The 21,792-nt window shown below is 47.3% G+C and overlaps 4 protein-coding genes across 4 annotated transcripts; 2 read left to right on the top strand and 2 right to left on the bottom strand.

Moving 5' to 3' along the window:
• Positions 1-4,781: 4,781 nt before the first annotated feature.
• On the top strand, positions 4,782-5,432 carry LOC139273411 (histone H1-like). The gene has a single exon (XM_070890293.1). It carries the CDS (start codon positions 4,782-4,784, stop codon positions 5,430-5,432), a length of 651 nt encoding a protein of 216 aa, XP_070746394.1.
• Positions 5,433-6,224: 792 nt separating this feature from the next.
• Positions 6,225-6,536, top strand: LOC139273436 (histone H4). Its single transcript, XM_070890349.1, has one exon. The coding sequence runs from the start codon at positions 6,225-6,227 to the stop codon at positions 6,534-6,536; it is 312 nt and encodes a 103-aa protein (XP_070746450.1).
• A 3,828-nt stretch (positions 6,537-10,364) lies between these two features.
• Positions 10,365-10,742, bottom strand: LOC139273421 (histone H2B 1.2-like). Its single transcript, XM_070890332.1, has one exon. The coding sequence runs from the start codon at positions 10,740-10,742 to the stop codon at positions 10,365-10,367; it is 378 nt and encodes a 125-aa protein (XP_070746433.1).
• A 2,876-nt stretch (positions 10,743-13,618) lies between these two features.
• On the bottom strand, positions 13,619-15,925 carry LOC139274066 (histone H2B 1.2-like). The gene is made up of 2 exons (XM_070891117.1): positions 15,920-15,925; positions 13,619-14,014 (listed from the first exon to the last, which is right to left on the bottom strand). The coding sequence occupies exons 1-2, from the start codon at positions 15,923-15,925 to the stop codon at positions 13,619-13,621; spliced, it is 402 nt and encodes a 133-aa protein (XP_070747218.1).
• Positions 15,926-21,792: the final 5,867 nt, after the last annotated feature.

Genomic DNA, 21,792 nt, shown 5'->3' with positions numbered 1-21,792 from the left:
TATGATATGTAAAATTGGTTAGAATAGACTGGCAAATGATCCTTAAAGGGTTGATGGTAGATAGACAATAGCAAGCATTTAAAGATCACATGGATGAACTTCAACAATTGTGCATCCCTGTTTGGAGTAAAAATAAAACGGGGAAGGTGGTTCAACCGTGGCTAACAAGGGAAATTAAGGATAGTGTTAAATCCAAGGAAGAGGCATATAAATTGGCCAGAAAAAGCAGCAAACCAGAGGACTGGGAGAAATTTAGAATTCAGCAGAGGAGGAAAAAGGGTTTAATTTGGAGGGGGAAAATAGAGTGTGAAGGAAGCTTGCCAGGAACATAAAAACTGACTGCAAAAGCTTTGATAGATATGTGAAGAGAAAAAGATTAGTGAAGACAAACGTAGGTCCCTTGCAATCAGATTCAGGTGAATTTATAATGGGGAACAAAGAAATGGCAGACCAATTGAACAAATACTTTGGTTCTATCTTCATAAAGGAAGACACAAATAACCTTCTGGAAGTACTAGGGGACCGAGGGTCTTGTGAGAAGGAGGAACTGAAGGATATCCTTATTAGGCAGGAAATTGTGTTCGGGAAATTGATCGGATTAAAGGCCGATAATTCCCCGGGGCCTGATAGTCTGCATCCCAGAATACTTAAGGAAGTGGCCCTAGAAATAGTGGATGCATTTGTGATCATTTTCCAACAGTCTATCGACTCTGGATCAATTCCTATGAAATGGAGGATAGCTAACGTAACACCACTTTTTAAAAAAGGAGGGAGAGAGAAAATGGGTAATTATAGACAGGTTAGCCTGACATCAGTAGTGGGGAAAAAGTTGGAATCAATTATTAAAGATGAAATAACAGCGCATTTGGAAAGCAGTGACAGTGACAAGTCAACATGGGAAATCATGAAAGGGAAATCATGCTTGACAAATGTTCTGGAATTTTTTGAGGATGTAATTAGTAGAGTGGACAGGGGAGAACCAGTGGAGCTGATGTATTTGCCCTTTTGACAAGGTCCCACACAAGAGATTGGTGTGCAAAATTAAAGCACATGTTATTGGGGGTAATGTACTGACGTGGATAGAGAACTGGTTGCCAGACAGGAAGCAGGGAGTCGGGATTAACGGGTCCTTTTCAGAATGGCAGGCAGTGACTACTGGGGTGCCGCAGGGCTCAGTGCTGGGACCCCAGCTATTTACAATATACATCAATGATTTGGATGAAGAAATTGAGTGTAATATCTCCAAGTTTGCAGATGACACTAAACTGGGTGATGAAGTGAGCTGTGAGGAGAACGCTAAGAGGCTGCAGGGTGACCTGGACAGGTTAGGTGAGTGGACAAATGCATGGCAGATGCAGTATAATGTGGATAAATGTGAGGTTATCCACTTTGGGGGCAAAAACACGAAGGCAGAATATTACCTGAATGGCGGCAGATTAGGAAAAGGGGAGGTGCAACGAGACCTGGGTGTCATGGTACATCAGTCATTGAAAGTTGGCATTCAGGTACAGCAGGTGGTGAAGAAGGCAAATGGTATGTTGGCCTTCATAGCTAGGGGATTTGAGTACAGGAGCAGGGAAGTCTTACTGCAGTTGTACAGGGCCTTGGTGAGGCCTCACCTTGAATATTGTGCTCAGTTTGGGTCTCCTAATCTGAGGAAGGACGTTCTTGCTATTAAGGGAGTGCAGCGAAGGTTCACCAGACTGATTCCCGGGTTGGCTGGACTGACATAGGAGGAGAGACTAGATTGACTGGGCCTGTATTCACTGGAGTTTAGAAGGATGAGAGGGGATCTCACAGAAACATATAAAATTCTGACGGGACTGGACAGGTTAGATGTAGGAAGAATGTTCCCGATGTTGGGGAAGTCTAGAACCAGGGGTCACAGTCTAATGATAAGGAATAAGCCATTTAGGACTGAGTTGAGAAGAAACTTCTTCACTCAGAGAGTTGTTAACCTGTGGAATTCCCCACCGCAGAGAGTTGTTGATGCCAGTTGATTGGATATATTCAAGAGGGAGTTAGATATGGCCCTTACGGCTAAAGGGATCAAGGGGTATGGAGAGAAAGCAGGAAAGGGATACTGAATTGAATGATCAGCCATGATCTTATTGAATGGTGGTGCAGGCTCGAGGAGCCGAATGGCCTACTCCTGCACCTATTTTCTATGTTCCTATGTTTCTATGCACCGTAGGGGACGAAATCCGCACTGTGATTCTGGGAGGTTCTCCTCAGCCACAGGGTGAAGGTGGTTGAGGAGGACTCTAGCGACAACCTTCCCAGTGGTTGATAGCAGGGAGATTTCCAAGTAATTGCCGCAGTTGGACTTGTCCCCTTTTTTAAAGATGGTTACGATCACTGCATCTCTGAGATCTCCCGGCATACTCTCCTCCCTCCAGATGAGGTCATGTATCTGCATCAACAGCGCCTCTCCGCCATACTTTAGTGCCTCAGCAGAGCTACCATCCGCTCCCTTAGCCTTGTTGTTCTTGAGCTGTCTTATGGCTTTTCCTACCTCATGCACCGTTGGGGTTTCACTGAGGTGGTGGCGGGTCAGATGCTGCGGGATGGAATTGAGAACACTGGACTCAAAGGCAGAGTCTCGATTGAGGAGATCTTCGAAGTCCTCCTTCCAGCGGACCCTGACAGCCTCGGTGTCCTTGACGGTTTCCCCGTTCTTGGCCAGCAGTGGGGTGGGGCCTTGAGAGTTTGGATCATAGGTGGCCTTGACTGCGATGAAGAATCCTCACACATCATGGCTGTTGGCCAGTTGTTGTATCTCCTGTGCTTTCTCCATCCACCAGCTGTTTGTTAGGTCCCAGGTTTTTTGTTGGACCTCAGCCTTGAGCCGCCTGTAATGTTGCTTTGCTGCTCCCGAGTTGTGTTTTTGCTTGAGGCTCAGACATGCTCTGTGCTTGCGATCTATTAGTTCTTGGATCTCCTGATCATTCTCATCAAACCAGTCCTGGTGTTTTCTGGTTGAGTGACCAAGTATCTCTTGGCAGGCACTGGTTATGGAGGCCTGGAGGACAGAGAATGTTTAAAGCTGGGGACCTTGTCCCTTTGAGATGCTCAATTTTGGATCATGCCATGCAGGGTGTTTTTCTCTTCGTGAGCCCGTCTTCACAAAGCAATCCTGCAGAAACATCGGAGGGACGAGGGAGCAGGAGTGTTTGCTGGGACTGTGCAGGAGTTAATATCTGACAGTAAAAGTCCCAGGTTAATTTAATTGGAGTGAAACACTCGGTCACTGAGAATAATATCGAAAAGCCCTGAGCTTCAAAGTTACAGAGACTACAACAGGGAAGCGAGGGTTAAATGCGGGGCATTGTTTCTCTCACTCTCTGACACTGTCCCACAGTGTGGAATTAATAATGTCTCCCTCTGTGGTACAATATCAGTGAGAGAGGGGACTGCATCTCTGTCTCTCCAATGGGGACTTTCAGGATAAAACCGGACCTCACAGGTCAGTCTGGAACTGATACTGTGCATGTTTCTGTGTCTCACTGCCTGACCTCGATCTTTGCTGTCTCTCGCTCAGCACTCTCCCCCCATCTCTGACTCTGTTACAATCCTCTTTCTCTTGTACTGTCTGTGAAGGCGGGATAACGCTATTGAGCATGATGTGGAAACACTATTGGAAGTACAATCCTGATACTGTTTCTGTTTCTCTCTCTAGTGCTGTATGTACATGATGGTGTGGCACTGTGTCTGAGCGTAATATGGAGACACTTATACGAAGTGTAAGACTGATAAAGTGTGTGTGTCTCTCTCTATCTTTCGTAGTGCGGTACATGAATGTCTGACACTAGTATTGAGCGTAATATGGAGACACGTCTCTGGGTGATGAGCATGGGATGGATAGGACACGAGTTACTGTTAAATGTCCCTCAGCTTAGGAGGTGAGAGAGACAAAGAAATGCTGGAGGGACGGTGAACATATAATTTATATTTTCATGTTAATCAAACATGTTTCTGCATTCGAACAATATAACAACTTAACAGCAGATATGGGTTAAGCCAGCCACTGCTGTGATTGGCTCCTGCCCCTGAATCTGGGGAACAGACATTGTGAGGAGCGCCGGCCTCGGAGTGTTTAACACTTAGTGAGCTGGGAAACTACAACTAACCCCGAGAATCGGCAGCACAGGCCGAGCGGAGAGGAAACCCTGTGCTGGGAGCTGTAAATCTGGGATAGTTTGTGCTGTGAATGTGCAGATGTGAACATTGTGTGAGCGAGAGTGTGTTAAAGGGGCGGTCGGGTGAGACTAATGTCACTGTGTTTGTGTGTCCGTCTCATCGCCGGATTCCAGAGTCCCTCTTGTGTAAAATTCAAATATTTCCCTGTCACAGGATCGCCCTGCTGCCCTGCTCAGGTCTAAAGTGGGAATTAAACGTCAAGTTTGATGTGATTTCAAATTTCAATCAAAAAACAGAGAAAATGTCCGCGATCGGGTGAGAGAGCGCGATCAGTGCAGCAATGAAACGGGTTTAAATCCAAATTGCTGCCTTCAATTCGGATGAAACTTTCTCGACAGCAAACATCCCGGTCTTCGGGACAGAAAGAGGCCAGTCTGGGAATCTGGAGGGCCCGGGTTGAATTGGAATCGGACAGTTAATGAGAAGAGAGAAATACAGAGAGGCTGGAGGGGCGGGGAGCTGACAGCAGGATGTCTCCGCCCCGTCCGCTCGCTGCCTTTAAGTTGCTCTGTGCCGCCGCCTCCCGTTTCATTCCTGACCGAGCTCTGACTGTCAGAGAGATTTTCCACAGAGTCGCCGACATGACTGACACTGCAGCCGCCGAAACGGCCCCTCCTGCCGCCGCCACACAACCCAAGGCTCCCAGCAAGAAGAAGGCGGCTCCCCGCTCCAAGCCAGCCGGTCCCACGTTGGGCGAACAGATCCTAAAGGCTGTGGCCGATGGCAGCGATCGCAAGGGGATGTCCCTGGCCGCGATAAAGAAGGCTCTGGCGGCCAAAGGCGTGGATGTGGAGAAGCGCGGGTCCCAGATCAGGTTCAGTATCAAGAGGAATGTGACAAATGGCTTCCTGGTGCAGACCAAGGGCACGGGCGCCTCGGGCTCCTTCAAAGTCGCGAAGAAGGAAAACCAGGGGAAAGTGGGAAGGAAGGTGAAGAAACCAGCAGCCAAGAAATCTCCAGCCAAGAAATCTCCGGCCAAGAAACTAGCAACCAAGAAATCTCCGGCCAAGAAACCAGCAACCAAGAAATCTCCAGCCAAGAAAACGAGCACCAAGAAGGCGCTAACAGTAAAAAAGACAGCGAAAGCGGCGGCTGGGAAGAAGGCGGCAGCGGCGAAGCCCAAGAGCCCCAAGAAGGCCTCGGGCGCAAAGGTGAAGGCGGCCAAAAAGGTGGGAAAACCGAGGGCCAAGGCCAAATCAGCAAAACCCAAGAAAGCAGCACACAAAAAGTAAATAAAAAGTGCAACTTGTAAACATCTGAACCCAAAGGCTCTTCTCAGAGCCACCCACGCCTCTCAGAAAAGAGTTGATCCCCGAATCAAATGATCCCTGTCTCGGGGCTGGGCTCAGATTGCAGACAGAAATCACTGAACATGAAGCCAGGATCCCTGGTGACTCGCTGACATTGGCTGCACTCACCCCTCCCCCAGTGTCTGCAATAAAACACACAAGAGAATGGGACGTCCGGCCCGGGCCTCACTGTAACTCCAGTCTCAGTTCCTGGTCATTGTCATTTCACAGATTCAGGGGGAGAGCCTGTGAGACGGTGATACTGGCGGAGATACCCCGCCTCACAACTCAAACCCCAAACACCACATTCTCCAAATCAACTGGAATAAGGTGTTTGTAAAATGCTGAACCCGTCTGTGAGAGGAAGTGTGGGGAGATGGAACAAGGTCTGAGATTGACAGGGAAGGGGCTGTATATAGGCGGGAATATTCGCGATTGTTAATTGTAACGGGACCTTATTTAAAAGCTTCAGGTTCCTGGAAGCTTTGAATATAAATTCCGAGTCTGTTTCGGTTCTATTGTCGGAAAACGGTTTGAAATTAGCGGCTGCAGAAAGCTGGAGGCGAAGCTGGAAGATCAGAGGCCGCTCTCTGCTCTGTCTGTCAATCTTGTCTCCTCCCCTTCCCGCCTCTCTCACTCTGCGCTTTCTCAGTCAGGTCGGCTCCGGCTCTATAAAAAGGAGCCGGCAGCAGTTCACTTCTCATTCAGCGGCAGTTTAAGTGAAGAGTCTTTATCATGTCTGGTCGAGGGAAAGGAGGCAAAGGACTGGGTAAAGGCGGAGCCAAGCGGCACCGTAAAGTGCTCCGTGATAACATCCAGGGCATCACCAAACCAGCAATCCGCCGCCTGGCTCGCCGTGGCGGTGTCAAGCGGATTTCGGGCCTGATCTACGAGGAGACTCGCGGGGTGCTGAAGGTTTTTCTGGAGAATGTGATCAGGGATGCAGTCACCTACACTGAGCACGCCAAACGCAAGACGGTCACTGCCATGGATGTGGTGTATGCTCTGAAACGGCAGGGCCGCACTCTCTATGGATTCGGCGGCTGAATAACTCGACCCTTTTTACCCAAACACAACACAAAGGCTCTTCTAAGAGCCACCCACCGGTTCACAGAGAGAGCAGCGACCATGGGATCGGAGCGCGGACAGTTTGGTTGGGAAATGGTTTCGGCTGTTTAATTAATGAAAAGAAAGGTTTGGATTTATATAGCGCCTTTCACGACCTCCGAACGCCTCAAGACATAGAAAATAGGTGCAGGAGTAGGCCATTCGGCCCTTCGAGCCTGCACCGCCATTCAACAGGATCACAGCTGATCACCCACCCCAGCACCTCCCCCCACGCCCCCTCCACACTCCCCGACCCCAGCCGCAAGGACCACATCCAATGAACAAGACCAATTAAGTACTTTTGGAGTGTAGTCTCTAGGAATATGGGAATTATTAAATATTTTACAACTATTGTAAATATGAGAGATCAGAAACTCCGGCTGACAGTCACAATTACTGGGCAGGTTACACAGTCCCGTTTACACATTACAGTCTCCCCTCACAGATAATTCCTGTCATGTGAGGTTTCTGTGTGAGAATCGGTTAAATGGGATGGCACTGGCGGGATCTTTATGTTTACAGGAAGCAGTGACCGGGATTTATTCACGCCCGGTACAGACGGATCAGGGAATGGGACAGAATTCAAACCGGAATGTGACAGAATGGGATTGGTTACTTATAATGGGGCACAATCGCCGTTATAAAGAGCGGGATTCTTAAATTGCTGGCGGGAAATTAGATTTTATTTATTCTGAAATTGGCGGGCTTTTTGAAATTGACCAACTGTCAGTTTCATTTCAGCCAATCAGGGCCCAGTAATCCCCGCCTTCATTTTCACTCTCGGTGCTTGTGTCAAACTTGATTGGCGGTCAGGCTGCAGCCAATCACAGCCGCGGGGCGGACCCTCACACACTTTAAAAGGAGGCCCCAGAGGAGGCTTTGCATTAACAATCCATGTGTCCCAGATTGTGTTGAGTTCCGTTCAGACAATGGCCAGGACCAAGCAGACAGCGCGCAAATCCACCGGAGGGAAAGCTCCTCGCAAACAGCTGGCGACCAAAGCGGCCCGGAAGAGCGCTCCGGCCACGGGCGGAGTGAAGAAGCCTCATCGCTACAGACCCGGCACCGTAGCTCTGAGGGAGATCCGCCGCTACCAGAAATCCACCGAGCTGCTGATCCGCAAACTGCCCTTCCAGCGCCTGGTGCGGGAGATCGCTCAGGACTTCAAGACCGACCTGCGCTTCCAGAGCTCGGCAGTCATGGCCCTGCAGGAGGCCAGTGAGGCTTACCTGGTGGGGCTCTTTGAGGACACCAACCTGTGCGCCATTCACGCCAAGCGAGTCACCATCATGCCCAAAGACATCCAGCTGGCCCGCCGCATCCGCGGGGAGCGCGCCTAGATTTCCCCTGCTTCGCCTCGAAGCTTCAGCACCAAGTGCAACAACGGCTCTTTTCAGAGCCACCAAATCAGCAAAGGAAAGAGTTGCGATCTCCTGTAACCAGAGCTTCGTGTTGTTCATTAACCCACTGTAGGGACGGGCAGTGGGTGTGGGACTGATTACTGATCATGTGTTCATATACCAGCTCGGTTCACATGGGCATTATTGACGATTAACTAATGAACCCTTTAATATTTTCAGAAACTGACATCGACTTTGCGTCGCTCTGACCTCGAGTTCCCCGGGGCAGAGCACAGATTTCCCCATTCGGTGTTGCCGGAGAATGGGGGCAGGTAGATCTGGGAAGCACTGCAATGGACCTGGGTCCTGCCCATGTGTACCTCGCTCGCTGCTCCAGTGCGGTCTAAACTGACCGGCTTAGCAGAGAAACACAGAGCCCAGGTATGGCCAGAGCTCCCGAAAACAATACCAGCATTCAAACTCTCAAACCAGACCAGAATTAAACTAGGCCCTTTTATTACTACATTAATTCATCATTGCCGACTCTCGTTTTCAGACAGATTAAAGAATATTTAAAGAACCGGTGGCAGTATTTATACAATTGTTGAGTGAAAACTGTAGTTCAATTATTCGCTGTTAACGGGAAGAGTGTATGTGTGAGCAGAGAACCGTAATGCAGAGACCGGGAACTGAAAACGCCCGCGTACGGATAAGGGGTAAGCCATTTAGGACTGAGATGAGGAGAAACTTATTCACTCAAGAGTTGTTAACCTGTGGAATTCCCTACCGCAGAGAGTTGTTGATGCCAGTTCGTTAGATATATTCAAGAGGAGTTAGATGTGGCCCTTATGGCTAAAGGGATATGGAGAGAAAGCAGGAAAGGGCTACTGAGGGAATAATCAGCCATGATCTTATCGAATGGTGGTGCAGGCTCGAAGGGCCGAATGGCCTACTCCTGCACGTATTTTCTATGTTTCCAGGTCTAAAACAGGCCAATCTATCGGTACATGAATTAAAGGGCTCTGACTCCATTAAAACAGTAAGCAGCCCTTTCACAGATACTGTGGGTGGATCTGAAAAGAGCCTTTGGGTTTAGATTAAATCTTGTCCGCTTTACTTGTTCTTGGACGAAGTGGTGGTTTTCTTTGGCAGCAGCACAGCATGGATATTCGGCAGCACCCCACCCTGAGCGATGGTCACCTTTCCCAGCAGCTTGTTGAGTTCCTCGTCGTTGCGGATGGCCAGCTGCAGGTGTCTAGGGATGATGCGGGTCTTCTTGTTGTCGCGGGCCGCGTTGCCGGCCAGCTCCAGGATTTCAGCGGTCAGATACTCGAGCACAGCAGCCATGTAGACCGGGACTCCGACACCCACACGCTGAGCGTAGTTCCCCTTTCGCAGGAGCCTGTGAACACGGCCCACAGGGAACTGCAGTCCGGCCCGGGGGGAACGAGACTTGGCCTTGGCGCGAGCTTTACCGCCGGTTTTTCCTCTTCCAGACATTTCCACGATCGACAAGTTCAGACAAAGAATGAGAAACTCCTCCCACATCTGCCCTTCTTATAGCTTCTGGAGGGATGCAGGGAGCGAACTTGTGATTGGTCGCTCTGCGGTGGATTTCATTGGTCTTTTCCGCTGACCAATCACCGTCTGTTTCGCCCGCCAATGCAAAGAGGGCGAAAATTACTGTTCGACTTCCAACGAATCTTCAATTTCAAAAACCCCGCCAATAATTTTTACAATGCGGATTATGTTAATAAATTCACCATTAGCCAAAGATTTCCAAACACTTTTTATTTCCTTTTGCCGTATTCCATATTACCTTCCAAATTCCAGGATGTTACAATCAGGTTTAAATTCGGGTTCAGTTTCATACGTTCTGTAACGGGACACATTCCAGCTCAATCTTTGTACAATTTGGTAATCACAGATCATGGATCGATCCTCCGCACAGGCGGGAGTGAGACCAGAACTGGGAGTTCTTCTGTGAAAAGAGAAGAGGGACACAGGGTTCAAACTCCCTGTTCTGGTCTCTGTAAGAACTCCCAGTCTGGGCTGTTGCACTCGGAATCTCGGATTAATAAGCGGGTTGACCCGAACTAGAATTTTTTTTATATTGTAAAGGTCTTGAGAGAGAATGAGGTGACTCACCTCCTAAAACAAGATCATAATTCATTGGCAGGCGGCCAGGGACAGTGTGTGCAGTTTACTGGGAGGGAAATTCATCAGAGAAGCTAAGGTTGAACCGGACAGTAAAACCGCTTATCTGAGAATTCAAATCTAAATGTTGTCAAACACTTGCTCAGGAAATAACTACAGTAAATTGAGTTTAAAGGGTGATGTGTTTGTGCAGCTCTTTCAGAGACGTTGTGGGTGGCTCTTAAAAGAGCCGTTTTGTTTCTGGTTTGTTCTGTCAGGACAGCGTGGAGTTTTACTTGGAACTGGTGTACTTGGTCACCGCCTTTGTCCCTTCCGACACGGCGTGCTTGGCCAGCTCCCCGGGAAGCAGCAGGCGCACGGCGGTCTGGATCTCCCGGGAGCTAATGGTGGATCGCTTGTTGTAATGGGCCAGGCGGGAAGCCTCACTCGCGATGCGCTCAAAAATATCGTTCACAAAAGAGTTCATGATGCCCATGGCCTTGGAGGAGATGCCGGTGTCGGGGTGAACCTGCTTCATCACTTTGTAGATGTAGATGGAGTAACTCTCCTTCCTCGACTTCCTGCGCTTCTTACCGCTCTTCGGTGGTGTTTTCTTGATCACTTTCTTGGCGCCTTTCTTGGCAGTAACTGATTTCTTCTCTTCAGGCATCGTCTTGTTCAATCCGACCAAGACCTGACGTAAACTTAGCTCGGAGCTCGCATTATATAGGCAGCCCCACACTCCGCCCACAGCCCTGTGCTAATGAGGGATGGGTGAAGGCAACGATTGTGATTGGTTCACTCGCTGCGTTGTCAATTTCTCTGATTGGTCTCTTTCAATATCCAATCAGATTTACTGCTCGCCACAATCTCAAATTATTGAATTATGTCATCAGTTACATCCCCTCCCGAGCCATATTCTGTTCTTTATCGATCTAGATGTCTGCATGTTCGACAGACATTGACCGGTTTGTAACCGAGATTGCCTGAGGGTCACTTCTGGTCAGGACTTGGGAGTCCTTCTATGAGGGCAAAAGGCCCTCACTATCCTTCCGCCCTGATGCTGCCTTCCTCCCACCGTTTAATTCAGCACCTTTCTTATCTGTCACTGCTATAACTACATTAGTTGTTTCAGTGTTACCTTCACCTGGAATATACCGTACCTTCTGTGCCGTAAAGGGCCCATTTCCTTTAGCAAAGGAGGCAGAAATTTAAAGTAATTGGTAGAGGATTTAGAGGGGAAATATCTTCACGCAGAGGATGGCTGCGGTCTGAAACTCACTGCCTGAAAGGGAGGTAGAGGCAGAAACCCTCACCACATTTAAAACTACTTGGACGTGCACTTGAAGTGCCGTAACCTGCAGGGTTACAGACCTAGAGCTGGAAAGTGGGATTCGGCTGGATAGCCTTTTGTTGGCCAGCACGGGCACGATGGGCCGAAGTGGCATCATTCCGTGTTGTAAGCTTCTATGATAAATGTCTATAATTCTGAAACTAAAAGGATATTCCGTCCATCGTGCATATGCTGATTTAAAACATATAGGCCTTGGCGAAAAATATATATCTATACCGAACAAAATGTTAATCAACTATATCTTCCTCCCTGCATCCCCTCCCCTTCCCTCCCCCCGTGAGGCGGTGGGTGGCACTTAGACGAGCCTTTGCTTTGTGCTTGGGGGAGAGGGTCGCGTTGAATCCATAGAAAGTGCGGCCCTGCCGTTTCAGAGTGTACAGCACATCCATGACAGTGACTGTCTTGCACTTGGCTGCTCAGTGTCGGCCTAAACTGACCGGCTTAGGAGAGAAATACACAGCCCGGAACGACCGGAGATCCCGGGAACAGAACCAGCATTCAAACTCTCAAACCAGACCAGAATTAAACTAAGCCCTTTTAATAACCGCCGACTTTCTTCATACAGCTTTCATTGATAGATTAAATAATATTTAGGGAACTGGTTGCGGTATTTATACAATTTTTGAGTCTCTGACAACTGTAGTTTAATTATTAGTTGCTAACTAGAACAGTTTGTGTGAGCAGAAAACCATAATGCAGATACCAGGAACTGAAAACTCCCGCATACAGGTCTGAAATAGACCAATTTATTGGTACCTGAACACAAGGTCTCCATTAATACAGTAAGCAGCCTTTCACAGATACTGTGAGTGGCTCTGAAAAGAGCCTTTGGGTTATTAGTTTAAATCTTATCCGCTTTACTTGGTCTTGGACGAAGTGGTGGTTTTCTTGGGCAGCAGCACAGCCTGGATATTAGGCAACACCCCGCCCTGAGCGATGGTCACCTTTCCCAGCAGCTTATTGAGCTCCTCGTCGTTGCGGATGGCCAGCTGCAGGTGTCTGGGGATGATGCGGGTCTTTTTGTTGTCGCGGGCCGCATTGCCGGCCAGCTCCAGGATTTCAGCGGTCAGATACTCGAGCACAGCAGCCATGTAGACCGGGGCTCCGGCACCCACACGCTGAGCGTAGTTCCCCTTTCGAAGGAGCCTGTGAACACGGCCCACAGGGAACTGCAGTCCGGCCCGGGAGGAGCGAGACTTGGCCTTGGCCCGAGCTTTACCGCCGGTTTTTCCTCTTCCAGACATTTTCACAATCAGCAGGTTCAGACAAGGAATGAGAAACTCCTCCCATATCTGCCCTTCTTATACCTTCTGGAGGGATGCAGGGAGCGAACTTGTGATTGGTCACTCTGTCGTGGATTTCACAGTCTGTCTAGTCCACCAATGAAAGGAGGGCGGAAATTACTGGTTCCCAATAGCCAGAACCTAACGATTTTTAAAATTCAAAAATCCCGCCAATAATTGTTAAAATTGCGGATTATGTTAGTAACATCACCATTAGCCAAATACTTCAAAACACTTTTTGTTTCTTTTTGTCTTATTCCATGTTCCCCTTGCAAATTCCAGCCTGTTACAATCAGGATTAAATTTGGCTTCAGCTTCAAACTGTCTGCAACGGGCGGGACTCAGTTCCCACTGATTCTGTAACGGGACACATTCCAGCTCCAGCTTTGTAAAAGTGAACTTGTTTTCACAGGAGCTGCTGTGGGAGTGAGACCAGAACGGAGAGTCCTTCTGTGAAAAGAGAAGAGGGACAGAGTGTTCAAACTGCTCCTGTTCTAGTCTCTAAGAACTCCCATTCTGGGTTGTTACACTGCGGGGAGTCTCGGGTTAATAAACGGACTGAGCCGCAACGGAATAAAACAAAACGTGAAAAGGGCTTGAGTGAGAATGTGACTGAAATCGGAGTTTCCCCGCCCCCCAAAATAAATTCGTCGGCAGGCGCTGTGAATGAATGGGTTTGAGAGCAAAGGGAAAGCGACCAGGGACCGTGTTTGTAGTTGACTCTGCAGGAAATTCCAGCAATGCAAAGGTCGAACCCGTCAGTGAAGCTGCTTATGAGAATTCAAAACTAAATCTACAGCTGGAACTGCAAAGGTTCTCACACACACTTGTTCGGGAAATAATTACAGTAAATTCAGTCTAAAGGGAGATGTGTTTGTGCAGCTCTTTCAATGATGTTGTGGGTGGCTCTTAAAAGAGCCATTGTGTTTGGGGTTTGTTGTTAGGATAGCGTGTAGTTTTACTTGGAGCCTTTGTCCCTTCCGACACGGCGTGCTTGGCCAGCTCCCCGGGCAGCAGCAGGCGCACGGCGGTCTGGATCTCCCGGGAGCTGCTGGTGCGGCGCTTGTTGTAATGGGCCAGGCGGGAAGCCTCACCCGCGATGCGCTCGAAAATATCGTTTACAAACGAGTTCATGATGCCCATGGCCTTGGAGGAGATCCCGGTGTCGGGGTGAACCTGCTTCATCACTTTGTAGATGTAGATAGAGTAACTCTCCTTCCTCGACTTTCGGCGCTTCTTGCCGGCCTTCGGTGGTGTTTTCTTGCTAACTTTCTTGGCACCCTTTTTCGAAGCTGGTTTCTTTTCCTCGGACCGATTGTTCAGTCAGGCACAGATATGAAGCAAATTCTTCTCCAGGCTAGCATTATATAGGCAGCCCCACACTCCGCCCACAGCCCTATGCTAATGACGGATTGGTGAAGGCAATGACTGTGATTGGTTCATTGGCTGCATTGTCAATTTCCATTGTTCTGTATCTCTCTGATTGGTCTCTTTAAACATCCAATCAGATTTATTGCTCGCCACAATCTCAAATTCTTGAATGAGGTCATCAATTGCATCCCCTCCCGATTTGTACTCTGTTCTTTATGTTTCTATTCTGCTCTCAGGTAAAAATGGTTAATGACGGCCGGACTTATGAGCTTCACGTTTTTTCCTATATATATATCTGAACAGCAAACTCGTTGCTGTGTTTGTCGATCTAGATTTTTACATGTTCGAGACATTGACCGGTTTGTAACCGAGATTGCCTGAGGGTCACTTCTGATTAGGACTTGGGCGTCCTTCTATGAGGGCAAGGGGCCCTCACTGTCTTTCCGCCCTGATGCTGCCTTCCTCCCATCGTTTAATTCAACACCTTTCTTATCTGTCACTGCTGTAACATGGATGTAACAGCACGAATTTATGAAGGGGAAGTCATGTTTGACAAATTTGCTGGAATTCTTTGAGGATGTAACGAACTGTGTGGATAAACGGGAAGCAGTGGATGTGGTGTATTTGGACTTCCAGAAGGCATTTGACAAGGTGCCACATAAAAGGTTACTTACTGCACAAGATAAAAGTTCATGGGGTTGGGGGTAATATATTAGCATGGATAGAGGATTGGCTAACGAACCAGAAACCAGAGAGTCGGGATAAATGGTTCATTCTCACGTTGGCAATCAGTACCCAATGGGATGCCACAGGGGGATCAGTGCTGGGACCCCAACTATTTATGATCTATATTAATGACTTGGAAGAAGGGACCGAGTGTAACATTGCCAAGTTTGCTGACGATACATAGATGGGAGGAAAAGCAATGTGTGAGGACACAAACATTCTGCAAAAGGACATAGACAGGCGAAGTGAGTGAGCAAGAATTTGGCAGATGGAGTATAATATTGGAAAGTGTGAGGTCATGCACTTTGGCAGAAAAAAATCCAAGAGCAAGTTATTATTTCAATGGCGAAAGATTGCAAAGTGCTGCAGTGCAGCGGGACCTGGGGGTACTTGTGCATGAAACACAAAAGGTCAGTGTGCAGCTACAGCAAGTGATCAGGAAGGCCAATGGAATCTTGGCTTTTATTGCAAATGGGATGGAGTATAAAAGCAGGGAAGTCTTGCTACAGTTGTACAGGGTATTGGTGAGGCTACACCTGGAATACTGAGTGCAGTTTTGGTTTCCATATTTACAAAAGGATATACTTGCTTTGGAGGCAGTTCAGAGAAGGTTCACAAGGTTGATTCCAGAATGAGGGAGTTGACTTATGAGGAAAGGTTGAGTAGGTTGGGCCTCGACTCATTGGAATTCAGAAGATTGAGAGGTGATCTTATCGAAACATATAAGATTATGAGGGGGCTTGACAAGGTGAACGCAGAGAGGATGTTCCCACTGCTGGGGGAGACTAGAACTAGAGGGCTTAATCTTAGAATAAGAGGCCGCCCATTTAAAACTAAGATGAGGAGAAATTTCTTCTCTGAGGGTTGTGAATCTGTGGAATTCGCTGCCTCAGAGAGCTGTGGAAGGTGGAACATTGAATAAACTTAAGACAGAAACAGACAGTTTCTTAAACGATAAGGGAATAAGGGTTTATGGGGCAGGGAAGTAGACCTGAGTCCATGATCGTATTAAATGGCGGAGCAGGCTCGAGGAGCCGTATGGCCTACACCTGCTCCTATTTCTTATGTTTTTATGTTCTTATGTTCTAACGACATTAGTTGTTTCAGTATTACCTTCATCTGCAATGCCCCGTAAATGTCTATGATTCGAAAACTAAAAGGACGTTCTGTCCATCGGTAGATGCTGATTTAAAACACCTAACACCACAATATAGATCTTGGCAAAAAACATATCTATGCAGAACAAAATGTAAATCAACTATCTCGCCCCCGTTCCCCGGGCCACTGCTCTCTCTGTGAGGCGGTGGGTGGCTCTGAGAAGAGCCTTTGTGTTGTGCTTGGGGGAAAGGTCGCGTTGTTCAGCCGCCGAACCCATAGAGAGTGCGGCCCTGCTGTTTCAGAGCGTAGACCACATCCATGGCAGTGACCGTCTTGTGCTTGGCGTGCTCAGTGTAGGTGACCGCATCCCAGATCACATTCTCCAGGAAAACCTTCAGTATCCCGCAGGTCTTCTCGTAGATCAGGCCCGAGATTCGCTTGACTCTGCCTTTACCCAGTCCTTTGCCTCCTCATCCAGTCATGGTGATTCTTTACTCAAATCGCCGCTGAATGTTAATCTCTCGCCTTACCCATTGTCTGTTGAGACCACCAATGAAACGAGGGCGGAAATTCCTGTCAAGTCAGACCTCGAACGATTTTTAATTTCAAAAGCACCGCCAATAATTTTTTAAAGTGCGGATTATGTTAATAAATTCACCATTAGCCAAAAGTTTACAAACAGGTTTTACTTCCTTTTATTTTATTCCATATTTCCCTTACAAATTCCAAGCCGTTCCAATCAGGATTAAATTCGCATTCACTGTCAATCTGTCTGTAACGGACGGCAATCAATCCCCACTGACTCTGTAACGGGACACATTCCAGCTCAAACTGTGTAAAAGTTGGGAATCACAGATCATGGATCGATCCTCCGCACAGGGGAAAGTGAGACCAGAACTGGAAGTCCTTCTGTGAAAAGGGAAGAGGGACAGTGTTCACACTGCTCCCGTTCTGGTCTCTGTACGAACTCCCATTCTCGGTTTTTACACTGCGGGGAGTCCCGGGTTAATAAACGGATTGACCCGCAACAGGAATTGAAAAATAAACTCGAAAAGGGCTTGCGAGAGAATGAGGTGACTGAAATGTGAGTCTCATCCCCTAAACAAGCTCCTAATTCCTCGACAGGCGCTGTAAATGGGAACGAGCGACAAGGAACCGTGTTTGTAGCTTGAATATCAACAGCAGCCGAACGTCGAACCGGACAGTGAAGCTGCTTATGAGAAATCAAGACTAAATCCACAGCTGGAACTGCAAAGGTTCTTAAACACACATGTTCAGGAAATAATTACAGTAAATTGAGTCTAAAGGGTGATGCGCTTGTGCAGCTCTTTCAGAGAGGTTGAGGGTGGCTATTAAAAGAGCCGATATGTTTGGGGTTTGTTCTGTCAGGACAGCGTGGAGTTTTACTTGGAGCTGGCGTACTTGGTCACCACCTTTGTCCCTTCCGACACGGTGTGCTTGGCCAGCTCCCCGGGCAGCAGCAGGCGCACGGCGGTCTGGATCTCCCGGGAACTGATGGTGTTCGATTCTAGTATGTGAGTGTGTATTTTATTCTGTACCTGTCGATCTCTGGTATATGAGTGTGGCGTTTAATCTGTACCCGTCAGTTACTGGTATATGATTGTGGGGGTTATTCTGTACCTCTCAGTTTCGGTTATGTGATTGTGAGTTTTAATCGGTACCTGTCACTCTCTAGTATGTGAGTGTGGTGTTTATTCTGTACCTTGTACATGGCCTTCTTCGACCTTACAAAAGCCTTTGACACTATCAACCACGAGCGTCTATGGAGCGTCCTCCTTTGTTTCGGATGCCCCCAAAAGTTAGTCACCATCCTCCGTCTGCCCCACGACGAGATGCAGGCCGTGATCCTTAGCAACGGATCCATTACAGAGCCAATCCATGTCCAAACTGGGGTCAAACAGGGCTGCGACTTCAGCCCAACCCTCTTCTCAATCTTTCTCGCTGCCATGCTCCACCTCACAGTCAATAAGCTTACCACTAGAGTGGAACTAAACTACAGAACCAGTGGGAACCTGTTCAACCTTCGTCGACTCCAGGCCAGGTCCAACATAAGAACATAAGAATTAGGAACAGGAGTAGGCCATCTAGCCCCTCGAGCCTGCTCCGCCATTCAACAAGATCATGGCTGATCTGGCCGTGGACTCAGCTCCACTTACCCGTCCGCTCCCCGTAACCCTTAATTCCCTTATTGTTTAAAAATGTATCGATCTGTGATTTGAATACATTCAATGAGCCAGCCTCAACTGCTTCCTTGGGCAGAGAATTCCACAGATTCACAACCCTCTGGGAGAAGAAATTCCTTCTCCCAGAGGGTTGTGAATCTGTGGAATTCTGTGTCTGGCATGCGAATCTAAGATCACCCCAACCTCTGTCATCAAGCTACAGTACGCAGACAACGCCTGCATCTGCATACATACAGAGGCTGAACTCCAGGACATAGTCGACGTATTCACTGAGGAGTACGAAAGCATGGGCCTTACACTAAACATCCGTAAGACAAAGGTCCACCAACCTGTCCCCACCGTACAGCACTGCCCCTCAGTCATCAAGATCCACGGCACGACCCTGGACAACATGGACCATTTCCCATACCTCGGAAGCCTCATATCAACAAGAGCAGACATTGACGATGAGATTCAACACCGCCTCCAGTGCACCCGTGCAGCCTTCGGCCGTCTGAAGAAGAGTGTTCAAAGACCAGGCCCTCAAATCTGCCACAAAGCTCATGGTCTACAGGGCTGTAGTAATACCCGCCCTCCTGTATGGCTCAGAGACATGGACCATGTACAGTAGACACCTCAAGTCGCTGGAGAAATATCACCAACTATGTCGCCACAAGATCCTGCAGGTCCCCGGGAGGACAGACTCACCAACGTTAATGTCCTTGACCGGGCCAATATCCCCAGCATTGAAGCACTGACCACACTTTATCAGCTCCGCTGGGCAGGCCACATTGTTCGCATGCCAGACACAAGATTCCCAAAGCAAGCGCTCTACTCAGAACGTCTTCATGGCAAACGAGCCAAAGGCGGGCAAAGGGAACGTTACAAGGACACCCTCAAAGCCTCCCTGATAAAGTGCAACATCCCCACTGACACCTGGGAGTCCCTGGCCAAAGATGGCCCTAAGTGGAGCACCTCGAGTCTCATCGCCGAGAGCATGCAGAAATCAAGCGCAGGCAGCGGAAAGAGCGTGCGGCAAACCAGTCCCATCCATCCTTTCCCACAATGACTATCTGTCCCACCTGTGACAGGGACTGTGGTTCTCGTATTGTATTGTTCAGTCACCTAAGGACACATTTTTAGAGTGGAAGCAAGTCTTCTTCGATTCCGAGGGACTGCCTCTGAATAAATATTCTGTACCTGTTAGTTTCTGGTATGGCTGTGGGGTTAATCTGCACCTGTCAGCTGCTTTGTGAGTGTGGATTTTATTCTGTTCCTCTTGGTTCTGCTATATGAATGTGGGTTTAATATCTAACTGTCAGTTTTTGGTATGTGAATGTGAGGTTTAATTCTATACGTATCAGTTTCTGGTGTGTGAGTGTGGTCTTTAATCTGTACCTGTCAATTTCTGGTATATGACTGTGGGCTTTATTCTGTAACTGTCAGTTTCTGTTATGTGACTGTGTATTTTATTCTGTACCTGTCAATTTCTGATGTATGACTGTGGGGTTAATCTGGAACTGTCAGTTTCTGGTATGTGAGTGTGGGTTTCTATTCTGCAACTGTCAGTTTCTGCCATATGTGTGTGGGTTTAATCTGTACCTGTCGGTATCTGATGTGTGAGCGTAGGTTTTATCCTGTACCTGTCAGTGTCTGGTATGTGAGTGTGGGGTGTAATCTGTACATATCAGATTCTAATATGCGAGTGGGTATTTTAATCTGTACCTGTCAGTTTCTGATATATGAGTGTAGGGTGCAATCTGTACCTGTCAGTATCTGCTATGAGTGTGGGTTACTATTCTGTACCCGTCAGTTTCTGGTATATGAGTGCGTGTTTATTCTGTACCTGTCAGTTTCTGATATATTAATGTGTATTTTATTCTGTACCTGTCAGTCTCTGGTATGTGAGTGTGTTCTTTTTTTCTGTAACTGTCAGTTTATGATATGTGAGTGTGCATTTTATTCTAGACATTTCAATCTCTGGTATGCGAGTGCGGGGTTTAAGCTGTACCTACCAGTTTCTGGTATGCGAGTGTATATTTTATTCTGTACCTGTCAGTTTCTGGTATATGAGTGTGTATTTTATTACCTGCCTATCTCTGGGATGTGAGTGTGTGTTTAACCGATACCTGTCAGTTTCTGGTATGTGAGTGTGTGTTTTAATTTGGACCTGTCAGTTTCTGGAATATGTATGTGTATTTTATTCGATACCTGTCAGTTTCTGAAAAATGAGTGTGCTGATTAATCTGTACCTGTCAGTTTCTGATATGAGCGTGAGGTTTAATCTGTACCTGGCAGTTTCTAGTATGTGAGTGTGCATGATATTCTGTACCTGTCAGTTTCTGATATATGAATGTGTGTTTAAATTGTGCCTGTCAGTTTTTGGTAAATGAGTGTGTGTTTAATCTGTATCTGTCAGTTTCTGGTATATGAGTGTGGGTTTAACCTGTACCTGTCAGTTTCTGGTATATGAGTGTGTGTTTAAATTGTGCCTGTCAGTTTTTGGTAAATGAGTGTGTGTTTAATCTGTACCTGTCAGTTTCTGGTATATGAGTGTGGGTCTAACCTGTACCTGTCAGTTTCTGGTTTACGAGTGTGGGTTTAATCTGTACCTGTCATTTCTGTATGAGTGTGGGTTTTATTCTGTATCTGTCAGTTTCTGGTAAAAATAAATGTGGGATTAATCTGTACCTGTCAGTTTCTGGTATTGGAGTGTTGGTTTTATCCCACAGCTGTCAGTGTCTGGTATATGAGTGTGGGTTTAATATGTAACCATCAGTTTCTGCTAAAAAGTGTGTGGTTTAATCTGTACCTGACAGTTTCTGGTCTGTGAGTGTGGGTTTTAATCTGTACCTATCAGTTTCTGGTGTGCAAGTGTGGGTTTTATTCTGTATATTTCAGTATCTCGTATATGAATCTGATCTGTTTCAATGGTGAAACAGCATTGGATCCTACCGCTCCAGTGGCCGTAAGATTCACAATGTAACTCAGCCACTTCGGACCACTGTTGGAGTGACAGCTTCTGCTGCCTGTGATAATAGGATTGAGGCCGGTTCTGTGTCTCTGCGCTCTGTGAGTGATAATGCACTCACTGTGAGAAGGAGCTGCTTGCACTTTCCCCTGTATTCTAGGTGAAGGAAATATCAGATTTATACTGGCTCAATGAACTATTTTGCTTTGAGAATAATAATACCAGAAAAATATTAGTTATGATATGGACAACTGAGGCAGAGAATATAAAATAAAGTTGTAATGAATGGAAATGTTTATAATAAAGTAAAGTATCTGGAGAGAGGAAACCATGATACAAACAGTGTCCTTGTCACAGTTAACTCAAGAAACTAGGGTCCTGAACTTAAAGAAAGGTAACTTCGATGGTATGAGACGTGAATTGGCTAGGATAGACTGGCAAATGATACTTTAAGGGTTGACGGTGGATAGGCAATGGCAGACACTTAAAGATCACATGGATGACTTTCAACAATTGTATATCCCTGTCTAGTGTAAAGATAAAACGGGGAAGGTGGCTCAACCGTGGCTAACAAGGGAAATTAGGGATAGTTTTAAAACCAAGGAAGAGGCATATAAATTGGCCAGAAAAAGCAGCAAACCTGAGGACTGGGAAAAATTTAGAATTCAGCAGAGGAGGATAAAGGGTTTAATTAGGAGGGGTAAAATAGAGTATGAGAGTAAGCTTGCTGGGAA

Source organism: Pristiophorus japonicus, chromosome 9, assembly GCF_044704955.1.
Source record: "Pristiophorus japonicus isolate sPriJap1 chromosome 9, sPriJap1.hap1, whole genome shotgun sequence".
NCBI classification, from domain to species: domain Eukaryota; kingdom Metazoa; phylum Chordata; class Chondrichthyes; family Pristiophoridae; genus Pristiophorus; species Pristiophorus japonicus.
This window is presented reverse-complemented; position numbering and strand designations above follow the sequence as displayed.